This window comes from Scyliorhinus torazame, chromosome 10 (genome assembly GCF_047496885.1).
Source record: "Scyliorhinus torazame isolate Kashiwa2021f chromosome 10, sScyTor2.1, whole genome shotgun sequence".
Taxonomy (NCBI): Eukaryota; Metazoa; Chordata; class Chondrichthyes; order Carcharhiniformes; family Scyliorhinidae; genus Scyliorhinus; species Scyliorhinus torazame.
The window spans coordinates 226,608,117-226,628,254 of record NC_092716.1 but is presented as its reverse complement, the minus strand read 5'-3'; the positions used below and the strand labels follow the sequence as shown (position 1 = coordinate 226,628,254).

At 43.3% G+C, this 20,138-nt stretch overlaps 1 protein-coding gene across 2 annotated transcripts in view; it reads left to right on the top strand.

Annotated features, from left to right (window-relative positions):
* Nucleotides 1–15,056, top strand: part of tmem41b (transmembrane protein 41B) — a 64,721-nt gene extending 49,665 nt beyond the window's left edge. Inside the window, exons 6-8 of one of the 2 annotated variants that reach the window (XR_011933110.1) lie at nt 914–1,052; nt 5,325–5,448; nt 10,765–10,922. Coding sequence is in view for 1 of the 2 variants with exons in the window: in XM_072466514.1 (XP_072322615.1) it covers nt 914–1,052; nt 10,765–10,934 (309 nt within the window). In the remaining variant the exon portion in view is untranslated. Of the gene's footprint in view, nt 1–913; nt 1,053–5,324; nt 5,449–10,764 lie in introns of both variants that reach the window. The other variant, XM_072466514.1, reaches the window with a different exon arrangement.
* Nucleotides 15,057–20,138: the final 5,082 nt, after the last annotated feature.

Here is a 20,138-nt window from a genome sequence, read left to right as displayed (position 1 = left end):
GCACAGGAACAGGCCCTTCGGCCCTCCAAGCCTGTACCGGTCATGATACCACCCTTGACCAAAACCCTCCTTGTGTCGTATCCCTCTCTACCCATCCTATCCATGTCTTTGTCGAGATGCTTTATGAACGCCATTAATGTATCTGCTTCCACAACCTCTCTATGCAACACGTTCCAGGCACTCACCACCTTCTGTGTAAAACACCTTCCTCGCACATCTCCTCTAAACCTTGCCCCTGGATCTTAAACCTATGCCCCCTGGTGACTGACCTCTCCATCCTGGGAGAGAGTGCCTGCCCATCCACTCTCTTCATGCCCCTCATAATCTTGTAGACCTCTATTGGGTCACCCTCAACTTCCGGCATTCTAATGAAAACAGTCCAAGTCTATTCAGTCTCTCCACATAGCTAACACCCGCCAGACTAGGCAACATCCTGGTAAACCTCCTTTGTACCCTTTCCAAAGCCTCCACATCCTTCTGGTAGGGTGGCGACCAGAATTGTGCGCAATATTCCAAGTGCGGCCTTACCAAGGCCACTGATGCCCAGGCTATTGCAGGTGAAGGGGAATGCACATAATATGGAAACTTCCTCATGGAAATAAAATGGATGTGTGAAATTATTTGGTTATTCTTTCATGCATTTTCCAGTGATGTCATCAGGAGAGGTCACCATTTCAACTGTGATCTGTCGAGACATGAGCAAATGTTGAATTGGGAATGTAGTCTACAAAAAACATCACTGGTCAGTGATGTTTTGTTATGTGTGTGATGTTGTATAACTTAAGTCTATTATAAACTTGCTCATCTTTAAAGAAAGAAGTGCAAGAGAAGTAATCATGTCTGAATGCAGTGGACTGCAAATTGTTCAAACTGTGCCTAATTGGCATGTGTTTTTATGAACGTTTTCTTACAGGTTGACAAGCACAGGGAGCATCTTATAAATTATATAATTTTCTTGAGAATTACTCCTTTCCTGCCGAACTGGTTCATTAACATTACCAGTCCTGTAATAAACGTACCTCTGGGTGTCTTTTTCATTGGCACCTTTTTAGGTAAGTCTGCGTGTTTTCATGGGGAGTCTTTTTGTTTTAATTCTATTGATTTGATTTCGAAGCAAGGGTGCTCAATCTATTTTGGGGGGCAATTATTAAGTTATGCTGCTCAATCTACTGCACATTTCTGGTATTAATGCGTTCTCTTTCAATTGAATGCTTAAACTTGCACTTTGAGTTCTTTAATGACAAAGTAGTGATTGTTCTCCACATGGTAGGTTGGGGTTGGGAAAGGTAACCTTTCTTTCGATTTGAGATGGCCCAAAAGGGACGTGTAATGACGGAAGATTGAAACCAAGTTCTTCATGACGGGGCAGAATTTTCCATTCTGGAGAATAAGTGCAGCAATGGGCAGGAAAATCAGCATGATTCTTGCTAGGTGGTGGAGCGGTTGCTCATGTGTGATTTTCAGCTAATGAATTATGCATTCATGAGGAGCTCAGCGAATCTCGTGGTGGAGATGGCCAGGAAGTTGCACATCTCACTGTTGTTATTTCATGAGGTCGAACGTCCTGGTGCCCTATTTAAGGGGCACCCGGACAAGTACTCACTCACTGTAGGCCAGGAGCTCTGCACTACTCCTACTTAGCCCGCACCTCATACTAGAAAATCTGACAGATGTGAGCAACCACATTCCATACATGCGAGGGCACCTCCAGCATTGCCTTTTGCTCACTACAGATAAGAGCACCACTGGCGATACACCCATGGTTGGGTCAATACGCACTGTTGCATATTCCATATTTGTCAGCCTTTTCACCTTTTGCAGAGGCCTCATTACCTCTTCCTCGCCTTGTGCCAACTTGCGATTGAGCCCTCCTGCTCATCTGGATGAGAGCTATCATCAAGTAAGGTTTGCCTGCAGCCTGCATCATTGACGCATCAATGGGTGTGTGCACGAATGGAAGTGATACATTTAATGAACACATCCTTTACAGATTTCCCTCTATCACAAAGCCAGCAGGCAAGTGCTAAGCCCTTCACCTGGCTCCCAACTCGACATGGCATCCCCATCCCACCACTTCCAGGCAAAGGACATCCTGGAGAACCAGAGATGGTTATTTCTCCCATTCATACATTAATGCATATGGAGTTATTGGTCTGTGATAGGGGTATGAGAGCCATGTGCAAGAAGCCTCAAGTGAACACTTTTTCACTTGTCGCCACTGCCCTCAACTCTCCAGAGAGACCATTGCCATGGCAGCATAGTAAAACTAACCATATGATCCCTTATCAGACCATGACCATTCGCCTGGGTGGACTGAGTTTCGGAGTCGCGAGTTGATTGTCGTCCACCTCCTTTCATCCCAGTTTGTTGCCGTCCACCTCCCTTCATCCCTGCTCTGACTGAAACCGATGGCAAATGGCAAAGAATGAACGGCTGAGATCTTGACGTTACGAGACCCATGAGTTGGGAACAAACCTGCTGCAATGCAAGCTTCACAATAGAGGGGAGAACACAAGTGAGCATATTTGACATCCAGTTGCCACAATTATTAGGCGGCACAGTAGCACAGTGCTTAGCACTGTCGCTTCACAGCTCCAGGGTCCCAGGTTCGATTCCCGGCTTGGGTCACAGCCTGTGTGGAGTCTGCACGTTCTCCCTGTATCTGCGTGGGTTTCCTCTGGGTGCTCCGGTTTCCTCCCATAGTCCAAAGATGTGCAGGTTAGGTGGATTGGCCATGCTAAATTGCCCTTAGTGTCCAAAAAAGGGGTGGGTGGGGCTTGGGTGAGGTGCTCTTTCCGCGGGCTGGTGTGGACTCGATGGGCTGTGTGGCCTCCTTCTGCACTGTAAATTCTATGATTAGGGTGTTTCTTTAGTTGGCTATATGTGCTGACCCTGATCTCACTGACTAATTGTGTGGTCAAGATCTGTTTGGAAGTATAGTGTACATCACCATCAAAGATACTCCACCACATCCCTATGTCGCACACCAACTTTCCCCAACCCCCCTATCCATCAACCCATGCAATATTGTCATTTCCCTCCCCTGTCACTCTTGAATTTCTTCCTCCCCCACCCTACTGTGGACCCTTTCACCATCCACCTCCACTTGGCTTTCCCTCTGACACTGTGTTCGAGCCAGCTGTTTAGTCCCCCTCTGTGACCCACCTTATGGGAGCATCACCCCCCCCTTCCCCCAGGACCCTACCTCACTGTCGACATCACCTTCTTCTGTCCCCGACCACACATCTTTTCCCCCACTCCACTTCCCAGACACTGCCACTTCCCCAGACACTCTTCCCCATTCTAACCGGTAAGCCTACCTCCCCTGTCCGACCTTGTCACAGCATTTAGGAGGTGAGTTCGCCAGGTGAACGCCACTTATCAACAATCGTAACCTGAACATTCTAAATTCTAGCTGGCGGGGAACTTAATTTGGAGGGGGATGGCAGTGAGATGGCATTTTAATGCTAATCCCTTGTGTCCCCACTAACCATAATTCCCACTGCTGGTGGAAGTGGAAAATTTCATCCAGCATCAGCCAGTTCTGTGTTTCCAGTGGTTGCGTTGAGTATGAACTCACTGCCCTGATTCACTTATAAAATTTGGATGGATAGACCTGTAGCTGGTGTCATAACTAGTTATCTGGTCTTGGCTGGGACAACAATGAAAACCTTGTCCGTATGATATAACTTCAATACCTGCAACATCCCTGAACAGCTGCGAGATCCCTGAGACTTGGCATTCGTCAGTTTACACCAGAGTTTTCTGGACTAGGTATGTGCAATATCTCGAGGTGAAAGAATGTGTACTCTGTTTTGACTGAACAGAAATTCCATTGGCATGGATTGCTCAGTAGCTTGGTTTGAAGATTCTTGAGCATGATTGAGGTTGCATGTCAACATAGAGAAAATTATTTGGTGTAATAAATAGGGGTATAGAGTACATGGTTAAACATGTGATCAATTTACATAGTGCGTTGACCTGACCACTGTTTTATGTGTAGCTTTGGATATCCTTATAGAAGGAACATTAAGACAATAGTGACTTTTCAGTGTAGAATCACCATGATAATGAAACTAGGGGTGGGAAATTATAGTTGGAGAGGTTTTGGATATTGGGACTACTTACCCTGGAGCAGAGAAGATCAAGAAGTGATTTAATTGAGTGTTTTAAAGTTCTGACGTGCTTACATGGGAGTGAATAGAGAAAGACCAATTCCTGTGGCTGGAGACTCTCAACTCTTATGCTTCATCTGTTTTTGTTTTATTCATTTTTGAGATGGGATTGTTACTGGCAAGGCCAACAATTATTGCACATCCATAAAAGCCTTTGAGAACTGGTGGTGAGCTGTCATCTTGAACCACTGCAATCCATTTATTAAAGGCTATAGTGCTGTTAGGAAGGGAGTTCCAAGATTTAAATATAGTTCCAAGTCAGGTTGGTGTGTGGCTTGGAGGGGGACCTGCAGGTGGTGGTGTCCCATGTCCTTCTAAGTGGTACAGGTCACAGGTTTGGAAGGTTCTGTTGAAAGAGCTTTGGTTTTTGCTGCAGTGCATCTTGTAGATGGTGTACACCACTGTTCATTGGTGGTGGATGGGGTGCTAATCAAGCAGGCTAATTTGCCCTGAATGGTGTCGAGCGTCTTGATTGTTATTGGAGCTGCGTTCGTCCAGGGACTTTATTCCATGACACTCGTGACTTGTGCTTTGTAGATGGTGAACTGCCTTTCAGGAGTCAAGAGTATTTATATAATTCCATTAACTGGTCTAGTTAAATTTCTGGTCAATGGTAATTCCTCAGGACGTTGATGGGGGATTTAGCGATGGTATTGCTGTTGATCACCAAGGTGTGATGGTTAGATTCTCCCTTGTTGTAAATGGTAATTGCCTGCCAATGGTGTGGTATATTTTCACGAGGATCGTGTACACTGTCCAAGATACTTTTTCCTATGCGACGATCAAGATGTTTTTAAAAAGTTTCAAAGAGGCTTTTATTGGAATGGGCTCCACAAACCCGCTGTTTGTTTTATTGGATGATGGAGGTGGTTTTGTGTCTGGCGCCAGAGTCCTTCTCAAAGCTGCATGAGAACTTCCAGTCGATTGGATCTACATTAGAATAAAGCAAAACCTAAAATGTGGAACCTGGGCACAAGGCTAAATTGCTGGCTTTGAAAGCAGACCAAGGTAGGCCAGCAGCACGGTTCAATTCCCGTACCAGCCTCCCCGAACAGGCGCCGGAATGTGGCGACTAGGGGCTTTTCACAGTAACTTCATTTGAAGCCTACTTGTGACAATAAGCGATTTTCATTTCATTTTTTTCAACAGGGTTCAAATAACCAATGTTGTAAATTTGCTGGGTTGTGTACAAATGATGACAAAGGACTACAACTTAAGCAGCTTACTATAAGATCTGCAGCAGCTCTTGTGCGCCATGACTGTAGCCAAAATGGTGAGAACTCCTGTGCTATTGACATGTCATTCCCGTGTACAGATCATGGCAATATATACATGAATACACATTCTACAAATATCACAGTTAAATTAACTCTATATTGTTTTATTAATTTCTTTTCCTGTTCATAAATGCAAACTTTTGTTCATCTCAAACTGTGACATTGATAGGCTAGTGAATTTTTATCCTCAACCATTCTCATATAGTTAAAAATAAATTGAGAATAAAATATAACGGCCTCGGATTTTTTTGTCAGCAGTCTTGCAGGAAACAATCTCTGTCACGTGGATTTCACCTTTTCCGATGTTAATTTCATATTGGCACCAACTGTAGGGGACATCCAACAACAATGATGTTGCTAAGTAGCCAATCACAAGAGTGAATTCTCAAAACAAACTAGAAAGGAACATTATTGTGTACATTTTATAACATTACAGAAATAAAGATTGGAACATGCACATGCAGGCTTTGGATTCTTCGGACAATGGGGCCGGCTCTGGGGGAGAGGAACCTGTACAGTCCACATAGATTACACCTAAAAAGAGCCAGGACTAATTTTCTTGCGGTATGATTTACTAGTGCTTTTGGGGAGAGTTTAAACTAACTCAGCAGGGATGTGGAAGTTAGGAGGTAATATCAGAGAAGAATGCCAAGGTGCACAGAAACTGGGAGAGACAGGTAACAGTAGAGTAGAAAATTGTAAGTGATTAGGTGGGTTCATAATAAAGGAGAAAATAATAAAGCTTAAGTTGGGGTTTCGGGGCATGCACAGAGCGTCGTAAGTAAGATTTGTGAGTTACAAGTGCAGATTGGAAATAAGATATTGTAGCTTTAACATACTTGGCTCAAAGGAGGGCAGGACTGGGTATTAAATATTCCTGGATTCAGGGTTTTCAGGAAAGAAGAAAGGGGGAGGAGTATTGTTTGAGGACTTTGCAGTTCTGGAGAGCGAGCATGTCCCAAAAGATGTCAACGACTAGAATATAGTTGGTTAGAGCTAAGGAATGAAAAAGGTTCAATTACATTTCTTGGGCAGTCTCTGAGCTATCAATAAGTGGGAAAGAAGTAGAGGAACAAATTTGCAAGGATTTACAGTAAGGTGCAAGAATTGTGGAGTAGTTGAAATGGGGAACTGAATAAAGACTGGGATAGTTGTACATGGTGTAAAGGGCAAAGAGGGGCAAGAGTTCCTAGAGCGTTTATAGGAAAGTTTTCCACAGTGTTTACAGTCCAATGGGTCACTGATATACCTGGTTCTTGGGAATGAGCTGGGCCAAGCGGATCAACTGTAAAGCGGGAAACATTTGGGGCACAGTGATCATTCTGTCGTATGGTTTAGGTTGGCTATGGAAAAGGACAATGTACAATCCAGACTAAGAGTAACTAATAAGGGAAAGCCAATTCAGTGGGGCACAAATGGATCTGGGCCATATAAATTGGAATCAGTGGTTGGCAGCCAAAATGGTGACGGAACAGCTGAGGTATGTTCCCACAAAGGGGAAAACATAGAGTCGACATCCAGAGCTCCCTGAATGATTAAAGAGATAGAGATTACAATGAAGATAAGTATATTGATGACATGTCAGGTGGCCAAAACAACCAAGAACCAAGCTGAGTATAGAAGGTTCAGAGGGGAGGTGAAAGAGCAAAACAAATAAGAGAAGCATTAAGAGATTTTGAAAAGAGACAAGCAGCTAACACAAGTGAATACAAAAGTCTTCAATATGTATATAAATAGTAATAAGGTGGTAACAGGAGGAGAGGGGTCGAATTGGGAACCAAGTTACACATGGAGGCAGGGGACATAGCTGAGTTGTTAAATGAATACTAAAGAATGAGGCGGCCCAGATCATGGTGAAAAGGAGGTCATTCAGACACTTGAAGGATTTAAAATTGATAAGGAGGCCGTATTGGATGGGCACCAGGACCAGATAAGATGCATCCAAGGATACTGAGGGATGTGATAGCAGAAATTGCAGAGGCAGTAGCGATAATTTTCCAGTCTTCCTTAGAATCTGAGGTGGTGCCAGAGGACAGAGAATGAAGATTTTACACCCATATTCAACAAAGAGTGTAAAAATAAGCCAAGCAACTACAGGCCAGTTAGTTTAACTTTGCTGGTGGGGAAGCTTCTGATACAATCATACCTACATTTTAATGACAAAAGCTTTGACAAAGAGTCATCCAGATTCGCTATCAGACCTGCTGTGATTGTCCAGTATTTTCTGTTATGGTCCAACATTTTAATACTCACTTTGGCAAATCCTGGTTAATTAAGGAACAGCAATGTGGATTTGTTAAGAGAGGATCATGTTTAATTACCTTGCTGGACTTTTTTGATGAGGAAACCAGAAGGTTAATGAGGGTAATGCTGTTGATGTGGCGTACATGGACTTGCAAAATGTATTTAATAAAGTGCTGCACAACAGACTTGTGAGCAGTTATAGCTCATGGAGTAAACGGGACATTACCAACTTTGATATGAAATTGGCAAAGTGACAGGGAACAGAGAGTAGTGGTTCATGGGTGTTTTTCGGACTGGACAAAGGTTTGTCGTGGATTTCCCCGGGGCTTGGTGTTAGGATCTTTTGCTCTTCCTGATGTATACTAAATGAGCTAGATCTTGGTGTATAGGGCACAATTTCAAAGTTTGTGGATCATCCAACACTTAATGACAAGTGTGGAGCATTGTCAACTAGGAGGAGGACAGTGTAGACTTTCAAAATGACATAGGCAGGTTAGTGGAATGGACCAACAAGTTGCAGATTAAATTCAATGCAGTGAAATGTGAAGTGATTGATTTTATTAAGAAGAGAGTGGCGAGACTATATAAAATAACGGTTGCAATTCTAAAGGGGTTGCATGAGCAGAAGGACTTGGATGTATATGTAGACAGGACAGGCTGGTTTACAAAGCATACAGTGTCTTAGGCTTTATTAGTAGGGATTTAGAGTACAAAAGCAAGGAAGTTATGTTAAACGTATATAGAACATGCTTCAGCTTCGCTGGAGTACTGCATCCAGTTTTGGGTGTCACACTTTAGGAAAGATGTGAAGGCATAATGGAGTGTGTAAAATAAATAAATTTAAAAATCACACTGGCACAGTGGTTAGCACTGCTGCCTCACAGCGCCAGGGACCCGAGTTCAATTCCATTCTTGGGTGATTGTGGGGAGTTTGCATGTTCTCCCGTGTCTGAGTGGGTTTCCTCCGGATGCTTCAGTTTCCTCCCAACAGTCCAAAGATGTGCAATTTCGGTGAGGTTGCTGGCGTAGGAAATTTGACAGTTGTTATGGGCCAGGGTTTAGAGAATCCCAAAGTGTATCATGGAGTTCACCTGACCCACAACTTTTAATAGATTGTGGTATGGGCAGCACAAGGCTCACTCTATCAGGTGTGGTACTTCAGAAATGGAAAAGTTCTTTTTTAAAGTAAAACAATGTTTATTCTATGAACTCAAGTTAACCTTTTTAAAACAAACAGTGAATATCTTAGCAACCATTAATTCAAAGATAACCCCAAAAGAATACTCAACACTAAGTAACCTGTATGCTGTCCTTTTACACCCAAAAGACTTAACAAACCTTTAAACAGGAGCACATTAGGTTAAAGAAATTACTGCAAGCAGTTCTTAGTTTTAAATCACCATGGGATCCAGAGATAGTCTTTCATGGCAGAGAGAACAGCAGTAGAGCTGTTTTTTCTGACTTCCGCTGCAACACACTGAAAAACGAAACCAAAAAGACAGAGACACACCCAAGCTTTTCTCAAAGTGAAACTAAAAAGCAGAACCAGAGCTCGGCTCCACCCACACTCTGACATCACTGCAGTAACATGAGCAGCCAAACATTTCTTAAAGCGACATTCTCATGACACAGTAATTCAAAATCGTGAGAGGTCTGAACAGAGTAGACAGGGAAAAACTATTCCCATTGGTGGAAGAACCAAGAGGACACATGTAATGGCAAAAGAAGCACTGGAAACATGAAGAGAAATAACTTCACTCAGTGAGTGGTTGAGATCTGGAATGCACTGCCTGAGAGTGTGGTGGAGCAGGTTCATTGAGGCATTCAAAAGGGAATTGAATTATTTTCTGAAAAGTTAGAATATGGAGGCCTGCATGGAGAAGGCAGGGGAGTGGCACTGGGTAAATTCCTCTTCTGGAGAGCCAGCACAGGCATGACTGACCAAATGGCCTCCTGTGCTGTAGCAATTCTTTGAGGAGAAGGTGCCAGCAAAGAAGTGGGAAGAGTTGTTCTGTCATGCTGTTCTTCTGCCCAGCTTTACCCTTCACTTTAAATAATGCATGTCACTCTGAATGCTTTTTACACTGAGGATTCTGGAGTTGGTCGATTTGAAAGTGCATGGGGTCTCTTTTGCCTGTATTTACACAGGAAAGTGGAGCTGGTAGTTTGTGTATGTGCAGTGGTCATATTGCTGAAGCCATTCAAAGGTGGGTTGGTCCAGGAATTAATTAGCGCAAGAAAGCAATTCTACTCTTGTGACCCTCGACAAAATGATGCACCTGAGTCACTTTCCTGATTTACAAGCCAAAGAGAACCCAATTTTGACACATCTGCAGGAAGCCAATGTCCACTCCTCGAGTTCGAAGGAAGTGATAACGTATGGAAGGGCGAAAGCCAAGCAAATGTTTTTAAATTGTATATCCTCAAACAGAAATAAGGCAAGTAGGTTAATTTTGGTGTCAAAGGCAATGTAATACAAGCTGAATGCGGACTTCAAAGGACTAAGCCATATCTTGTGGCCATGCCAGACTTTTAAAAATATATTTTTAAAAGTAAATTTAGAGTATCCAATTCTTTTTTCCCAATTAAGGGTCAATTTAGCATGCCAATCTACCTACCCTGCACATCTTTGGGTTGTGGGGGTGGGACCCACGCATACATGGGGAGAATGTGCAAACTCCACATGGACAGTGACCTGGGGACGGAATCAAACCTGGGTCCTTGGTGCCGTGAGGCAGCAGTGCTAACCACTGCGCCACTGTGCCAGACGTTTATCACACATTCTAGCATTTGGTTAAAAATTAAGAACATTAGGTTTTCTACCATCATGTCTTAGAAATACGGAATTTGCTTGGTGCTCTTTAACACTGCCCTACCTGAGATTTGCTAATTCAGCAGGGACCTTGGTGACTTCTGACTTGTAATGCTTACTGTACTCTTGGGGAGAATTGAATCCATGTTAATCAAAATAACCCAAACCATTAAAATGTTAACGCAATGTTCAAATGACATGAATATTCTCTGCTTCTAAAGAAAATCTTGAACAACTCCTTTTTGTTTCCCTTCAGGTGTAGCCCCGCCATCATTCGTGGCTATTAAAGCCGGCACAACCCTTTACCAACTTACCACAGCAGGAGAGGCTGTTTCCTGGAATTCTGTCTTCGTTCTCATGATTTTGGCAATAGTCTCCCTCCTTCCCGTTTTTTTTCAGAAAAAACTGAAGGAAAAATTTTCATAACCAAAGTAAATTTTACATCTTGTCTCAAAATTTTGCCTTTGTTACATGAGGTGTAGTGAATGTCCACTAAGTGGGATTGTAGTAAAGGTTATATTTCAGAGATAAATTAATTGCTTTTAGTTTTTCTAATAATATGCCCACTTCAAAAATGTGACTTGCATAATCTCTTTGATCATAACATTTTCAGTTTCCCTTTTAATTCCCATTGTCTAGGTCACTTATAATGGATGTTGATTCGAACAAATGCATATGGCGTTTCTGTTTTTCTATTTATTCTTCATAACAATTTTTTGCTGAATGTAATGAACTGGGTTGAGCACATGATGGAATGACAGCAAGCTATTCCCAATTCCAGATATATTAAATTCAGCTCATTTCCACAGCCTTTCATGTTCTAAACACAACCTGTGCAGTGGTTGCATGTAGTTGGAAGCATTTGTGCAAGGCACTTCACGTTTATATTTTTTAAAAAGTCTACAATCTTATGCCTGTAACAGTATTAAGAACAATAACACTGCAATGAACACGCACATTCTTGGCATCTGATTATTTGTATCATACATGCTTTTGGCTCCTAAATGGTTTCATAATATCAACTGTTTTAACATTGTTGTGCAATTATTTGATTGGATGAAGGCTGTTTTACTATTTCTGTATTCACTCAGTGTGCTATTTGTTCAGTTTAAAGTGGTATGATATGGCTTTATATTCTAATAAATAAGTATCTGTAAAGATCAATCAGAACAAGAAACATAATGCCTCAAGTGCATTGTAGACATTTGTACATGTTTTTTGAAAATGGTTTTTATCGTTTCTGTACTGTTGTTAGTAATAAAATGCCCTCTAGGTGGCATGGTGATGCTGAACACCTAGTATTATTGTAAGTGTAATAAGATATGCCCCATGGTGAATTGCTAGTCTTAGTTTAGCGATTTGAAGGAGATAATAAGTAGAGGCTAATGTCGCCCCGCAGAGTCACAGTTGGCAGGGTGGCGGGTTGGGGCAGTTGTGCACTGATGTAGGAGAGGAAAGAAATCCACAGCAGGTTGTTTGGAAAATATTAAGTTCCAGTTTGGCAACACCTGTGGTGGAAGGGTGAATGTTCTGCGCTTCGTCAAGGTTTAAAGTATGACTGAAGGAACCCTATGTTGTAAGTACTTTGAAATAGGATCACAGAAGGTAACTGATGCTTAACAGTTAGCAGTATAATTCTGCTGTCTTGTATATCTTGAACAGTGAACCTGAATTATCACTAATTAACAAAGTCTTTTTGGATCACACAAAAAACGCTGCCAAATATTCTATAGAAGTAATGTCCAAGTTCTTTCTGATTTATAGTTCTTACACAACATCAATCATCATCCCATTCATTGCTTTTAAAACTGCAACTGTTGAAAACAAACAATATCCGAATGCTTGAAATACAAAACAAGCTCATTGGCTTCTGTAAAGAGGAAATGTCTACCCCAAAAAAACACCAGCTCAGCTAACAAGACTGTTCTCTAAAACCAGGGTTTTTGGGAAGATATTGAAGTTAAAAGCACCTGCCTTTCAAATTCTACGTTGAATGTGGCAGATGTAGAGGTACTTCTGTGTATGGCACCACTTGCAAGGAAATTTGAGTGCAAATCTCGTATGACCAGATGTCGTTCTAGAATAAACAATGTTGTGCTTTTGACGATTGTCACTTACAAATGGATCAGAATTGTGAATTATGGGCAGAGTTTCAAGGTAGCCTTTTATCACTATACCTGTTCAGGCACTGAATTGGAGAAGAATAAGCAACGTTTTAATTTTCTATAATTAGTAGTTTTATTGTAGCCTGGAAGTGAATGAATGAAAAGCTCTTGTTGGTATTGTTGTGTTATAATGAAGATTAGTAGGCAAGTGGTCTTGCAGTGTTACGCCACAAACTCAAAAAAGCAGTGTGGATAAAAGGTCAAGATCATGAATGGGAGCAGGAGTAGGCCATTCAGCCCATCGAGCCCGTCCATTCAATAAGATCGTGGCTAATATGATTGTGACCTTGCCTCCGCTTTCCTGCCTGATCCCTAAAACCCTTGACTTCTTTGTGATCAAAAATCTGTCTAACTCAGCTTTGAATACATTCAATGACTCAGCCTCCCCTACTCTCTGAGGAAGAGAATCCCCAAAATTCAACAGAAGTTTCTTCTCATCTCTATCTTGAATGGGTGACCCCTTTTTAAACGGTGTCCTCTAGTTTTAGATTCCCCAAAAGGGAGAACAACTTGTCAACATCTACCATGTCAAGCTCCCTCAAAATCTAATCTTTCAATAAGATCACCTTTTTCTAAATTCAGATGAGTACAGGTACAGTCAAACCTTGCTATCTTAAAACTGGTGAGGTCCAAAAATTAGAACACTTTTTAAGCTGCCATGCATGAATTTTTATTGTTACAGGAGTAAAATAACCGACTGGCTGGTTGGCTAGATGCTGCATTCATGTGGTTGCACGCTGACTAGCCATCAGCCTTGCGAGCGTTGTGATCGGAGTGACCCTTGAGCCAGCCCAAACCACCCGACCTGAAAACATGCACAATCCAAAATCTGGTTGCTAGTTTTGAGATAGTGTACCTGTCTAGGCACAACCTCCTCAACCTTTCCTCATAACACAATCCTTTCACCCCAGGAATTAGCCTAGTGAACCTTCATTGGGAGGCACGGTAGCACAGCGGTTAGCACTGTTGCTTCACAGCACCAGGGTCCCAGGTTCGATTCCCAGCTTGGGTCACTGTCTGTGCGGAGTCTGCACGTTCTCCCTGTGTCTCTGTGGGTTTCCTCCGGGTGCTCCGGTTTCCTCCCACAAGTCCCCAAAGACATGCTGTTAGGTGAATTGGACATTCTGAATTCTCCCTCTGTACCCGAACAGGAGCCGGAATGTGGCGACTAGGGGCTTTTTACAGTAACTTAATTGCTGTAACGTCATTGCTGTGTTAATATAAGCCTACTTGTGACAATTATTATTATTTTCAGAACTGTGCCCAATGTAAATGTATCCCTTCATAAGTAAGGAGGCCAAACTGTACACAGTACTCTAGATTCAGTCTCACCAATGCCCTAACAGTTGAAGCAAGACTTGCCTGCTTTTCTACTCCATCTCCCATTGCAATAAAGGCCAACATTCCATTTTGCTTCCTAATTACTTATGGACTTGTGTGCAATTGCTTTGGTATGGTGCAATATCTCACGATGTACCAAGAAAATTTTGAATATTACCATATGCTGTTTTACTTCCTTCCTGAGCACTGAAATATTGCTGTCAAGTTAAGGTTTCCGGGTACTTCCGGGCATTTCTTTTTAATCACTTGCCCGAATAATCTAAATTGCTATTTTTTTTTAAAATATAAATTTAAAGTACCTAATTAATTTTTTTCCAATTAAGGGCCAATTTAACGTGGCCAATCCACCTAACCTGCACATCTTTGGGTTGTGGGGGTGAAACCCACGCAGGCACGGGGAGAACATGCAAACTCCACACGGACTGTGTCCCGGGGCCGGGATTGAACCCGGGTCCTCGGTGCCGTGAGGCAGCAGTGCTAACCACTGCGCCATCGTGAAGCCCTAAATTGCTATTTTTACATGCAGGAGCTTGATATCTGGCCTTTGAATTTCTCAGTCAGTGCCAACCTTTTTTAATATTGTGGTGAAACCCATCTTGGTGTCCTTGACTCTTAATATGCAGGTGTCTTAAAATATAAAAACAGCTTGCTTTTACTGTTTGGCAACACATGAATAATGTGGAAGGTCGGCTTGCATCGTTTCCAACAATCTCACAACCCATGGCAAGCTCATCTCAGAGAGGAAGTACAAGATGAAATCTTGCATCCTATCACTGTAATCATTTGTTGTCTTATTGTGAAGTCAAAAGATAAAGGTACAGTTTAAAATATCCTGACACTTAAAAAAAATTATTGATCAAGAAATATATTGACTATAATAACCTGCCTCATGCCTATTTTTTATATTTGGTTTCAAAAGAACGCTTGAGTGAATTGAACCATGTACTGTTATCTACTTATCTCTCACTATTGCATAGATTTTTATCAGAAGCACTTGAAGGAATAATCATTCAAAGCACGAATTAAATGTCTATGTACTCATTCTCTGTGGATTTCCTGTTTATCTAATAGCTTTATGGGTTAATGATCTTTAATTCTGATAAAAGTAAGTAACATTTTAGCAGCTCATTTTGGGCTCTGTTCGTCTAAATTCTATTCATGAAAACACAGCATCAAGTAAATGTTTTTTATGTAGATAAATAGTAACTGTCCACCTTGCATCACGGCATCACATAAATTATGTATCCTGAGTACTACAATAAATGTTTTTCCAGGTAGGTTTTAAAATGAACAATGAATAAAACATCTTATTTCTATGCCACTGAAGCATGAATCTTATACTTTACCCCCTCTCACTAACTACCTGCCACAGCAAGACCTGTGAGATCCTCAAACAATTACAAATCACATCAAAGTCATTTTGGAACATTAATAATAAATAAAACAAAATGCTGGAGAATTTCAGCAGGTTGGCAACATCTGTGGAGAAACAGGTGAGCAGTTCTTCCACTTTATATTGGGCATCAATGGAATATTGCAGCAAGCCAAAGATGGACAAGCTGGTTAAGCCAGTGATGTCCACATCCCCTAAACAAATTAAAAAGTTTTGAGTCATATCATCCTTCACCAGAACTGAGAGAGAGGTAGAAATGTAATTAGTTACATGTTGGAGGAGGTGGTCCAGGAAAATAAGGACAGGGTTAGGTCAGAACAAAGATTGACAAAAGGGTCATGGACATGAAACAAAGTGGGTGTTAATGGTGTCATTTAAGAACTGAAGAGTGCTAATAGTGAAAAAAGGTAAGATGGCAGATGTGTTAATAGGAGAACAAAAGTCAGTGCTTAGTGGGAGCAAAGCTGAACAACAGGTGGCTATGTGGGGTGGGGGGGGGGGGGGGGTTGTTTCCACTGGCGAGTGAAAGCAGAACTAGGGGGCATAGCCTCGAAATAAGGGGAAGTAGATTTAGGACTGAGTTTAGGAGAAACTTCTTCACCCAAAGGGTTGTGAATCTATGGAATTCCTTGCCCAGTGAAGCAGTAGAGGCTCCTTCATTAAATGTTTTTAAGATAAAGATAGATAGTTTTTTGAAGAATAAAGGGATTAAGGGTTATGGTGTTCGGGCCGGAAAGTGGAGCTGAGTCCACAAAAGATCAGCCATGATCTCATTGAATGGTGGAGCAGGCTCGAGGGGCCAGATGGCCTACTCCTGCTCCTAGTTCTTATGGGGACAGTGGGCATCCCTGCCTTTACCTCCAGCTGCACAGAGGCACTTCAGAGCTGGCGGTGTTGGTTCGAATGCTCGCGTTGTACAGGATTTTCACCCAGGAGGTGAATCCTGCTCCCAGCCCAAACCGCTCCAGTACCTCGAGGAGGTACTTCCATTTGACTCTTGTCAAAGGTCTTTTCTGCGTCCAGAGAGATGATCACCTCTGCTATTCTCTCCCGGGGGTGGGAGGGGGGCGTCATTATTACATTCAGCAGCCGCCTGATGTTTGCAGTAAGCTGCCTACCCTCGGCAAAGCCCGTCTGGTCCTCTGCGACCACCTCTGGTATGCAGTTTCCAGCCTTTAGGCCAGTACCCTCGCGAGTATCTTTGCATCCACATTCAGCAGTGAAATGGTTCTGTAAGCCGCATTCCGTTGGGTCTTTGTCTTTTTTGGATATCAGTGATGTTATGGCCTGCGTAGCGTAGGAGGCAGGGTGCCCCTCGCCAGCAAGTCTGCGAACATGTCCCTTAATGGGCCAGGGCTGGCGCAAATTTATTATAGACGTCTGCTGGTAACCCATCAGGTCCCAGCGCCTTCCCCACCTGCAAGGAGCTGATGTTCTCCATGATTTCTCCCAGATCTATTGGTGTTTCCAGTTCCCTCCGCCTGTCTTGCCCCACAACTGGCATGTCCAGTCCGTCGAACTGTTTCATCCCCGTCGGGGGAGTTCAGATGTCTACAGCCCTCGGTAGAAGGTCTCAAATGTCCGATTGACCTCTTGGTTCCATTACCAGTCTGCCTCTGCTGTATTTTACCTGTGCTATATTTCTCATGACTGTCTGCTTTCTCAGCTGGTAAGCCAGTAGGCAGCCAGCCTTTTCTCCGTCTTTGTAGAAGGTCCTCCGTGTCTGGCGGAGTTGGTGTACTGCTTTCCTAGTGGATAGCAGGTTAAAGTCCATTTGTAGCTATTTCCCCTCCGCCAGAAGCTCTACGATCAGGGCCTCGGAGTACTTTCTGTCAACCTCCTGGATGGAGTCAATTGACTGTTGCCTGGCCGCCCTCTCTTCCCTGTCTCTGCCCACGTTGTAGTGATCCCCTCTGATCACAGCCTTTAGTGCCTTCCGGAACGTGGAAGGTGAGACTTCCCCGTTCCGGTTATTAGTCACGTATGGCCTGTGATGTTTTCTGGCAGAAGGCCTTGTCGGCCAGGAGGTCCGTGTCCCACCTCCATGTGGGGCGTTGGGCATGGCCTTTCTCTGACCTCACATCCACGTGGTGTGGAGCGTGGTCGGAGATGACTATCGTGGCGTATTCCGCTCCTACTATTCCGAGAAGCACCGATTTCCCCACTGCAAAGAAATCAATCCTGGTGTATATCTTGTTGACCGGTGAGAAGAATGAGAATTCCCTCTCGCCGGGGTGCAGGAACCTCCATGGGTCCACCGCCCCCATCTGTTCCATGAATGTTCCCAGTTCCCTAGCCATGCCTGTCTTTTTCCCCATTCTGGAGTTTGATCGGTCGGTCAGCGGGTCCTGGATGCAGTTAAAGTCGCCCCACAATCATTCGGTGTGTGTCAATGTCGGGGATTTCCGCCATGGTTTTATTTACAAAGTCTGTGTCATCCCAGTTGGATGCATACACATTTAGCAGTACCACCAGTGCTCCATCTAGGACGCCGCTGACCATGACGTACCGTCCCTCTTGGTCCGTAGCCATCCTGGTCTCCATAAACCTCACCCTCTTACTAATCAGTATGCCTACTCTCCTAGCCCCTTGTCCCATAGCACGAATGGTACGCCTGCCTCACCCAGCCCTTTATTACCAGCAGTCTGTCCTTTTCCCCCGGGTGTGAGTATTTTGCATCGATATTCAGAAAGGAGAGGGACACATTGATTGGTGGTGTCTCAGATGGATGTGTAAACACTTTAGAACAGGTCATTATTGCGAAGGAGGAAGTATTGGGCGTGTTAAAAAGCATTAAGGTAGACAAATCCCCAGGGCCAGATGGCATCTATCCAGTATAACTGAGGGAGACAATTGATGAAATCGCTGGGCCTCTAACAGAATTTTTTGTGTCCTTGTTGGTCACAGGTGAGATCCCAGAAGATTGGAGGATAGCCAATGTTTTACCGTTATTTAAGAAGGGTAGCAAGGATAACCTGGATAATTATAGGCCAGTGAGCTTGACGTCAGTGATAATGAAATTGTTGGAAAAGATTCTCAGAGATAGGATCTATGTACATTTGGAAGTGAATGGGCTTATTAGTGACAGCATGGTTTTGTACGAGGGAGGGCATGTCTCACTAATTGAGTTTTTTGAGGAGGTGACAAAGATGATTGACGAGGGCAGGGCTGTGGATGTTGTCTACATGCATTTGATAAGGTCCTTCATGGCAGGCTGGTGCAAAAGATTAAATCACATGGGGGCAGGTGTGAACTAGCTGGATGGATTCAGAACTAGCTTGGCCATAGAAGACAGAGGGTAGCAGTAGAAGGGTGTTTTTCCGAATGGAGGTCTGTAACTAGTGGTGTTCGTTAGGGATCAGTACTGGGACCTCTGCTGTTTGTAATATATATAAATGACTTGGAAGAAAACGTAGCGAGTCTGATCAGCAACTTTGCGGATGATACTAAGATTGCAGGAGTTGCGGATAGCGATGAAGATTGTCAGAGTATACAGCAGGATATAGATAGGCTGAAAAATTGGGCGGAGAAATGGCAGAGGGAATTTAACCATGGCAAATGCGAGGTGATGCATTTTGGTAGATCCAATTCAGGTGGGAGCTATAAAATAAATGGCAGAACCATCAGAAGCCTACAGACAGAGATCTGGGCATTGCAGGTCCACAGGTCCTTAAAAGTGGCAGCACAGGTGGAAATGGTGGGAAAGAAAGTATATGGCATGCTTGCCTTCATAGGATAGAGTATAAAAGCTCAAAAATTATGTTGCACTTATATAGAACGTTGGTTAGGCCACATTTGGATACTGTGTCCAGTTCTGGTCGCCGCACTACCAGAAGGACGTGGAGGCTTTGGAGAGAGCACAGAAAAGGTTTACCAGGATGTTGCCTGGTATGGAGGGTATTAGCTAAGAGGAGAGATTGAATAAACTGGGATTGTAGTCCCTAGAGAGATGGAGACTGAGGGGCGACCTGATAGAAGTTTATAAAATTATTAAGGATATAGATAGGGTGAACAGTCAGGGCTTTTTCCCAGGGCGGAATTGAAAATTACAAAGGGGCACAAGTTCAAGGTGAGGGGGAGTAGCATTAGTGGAGATGTGCGGGGGACGATTTTTACACTGAAAATGGTGGTGGCCTGGAATGCACTGCCAAGTGAGGTGGTTGAGGCAGATACATTAGCGACCGTTGAGACTTATCTGGAAAGGCACATGAATAGACAGGGTATAGAAGGATACAGGCAGTTGGGCTGGATAGGGCACATGATCGCCGCAGGCTTGGAGGGCCAAAGGGCCTGTTCCTGTGCTATATTGTTTGTGTGTCTCCTGCAGGAAGATTATATCTGCCTTCAGGCTTCTTAAATGGCAGAAGACGCTGGATCTTTTCACTGGACAGTAAGTCCCCTTACATTCCAGGTGACTATCCTGGTGAGGGGCTTCTGATGCCCCCGGTCCTGTGGGATCAGCCATACTCACCTGGTGGACACACCCCTGCACTCCGGGGTTTCCCTTTGCTAGGGGGCCATCCAAAATGGCCATGGTCACCGTTCTCACCATGAGGTTGAGACCTGCGCTCCGGGGTTTCCCTTTTTAAAAAAAATATTTTATTGAAAATTTTTGGCCAACCATCACAGTACATTGTGTATCCTTTACACAGTAATATAACAATATAAATAACAATGGTCAGTTTTATAAACAAGAAATAAATAATATATAAACAAAAACAAAACTAAATG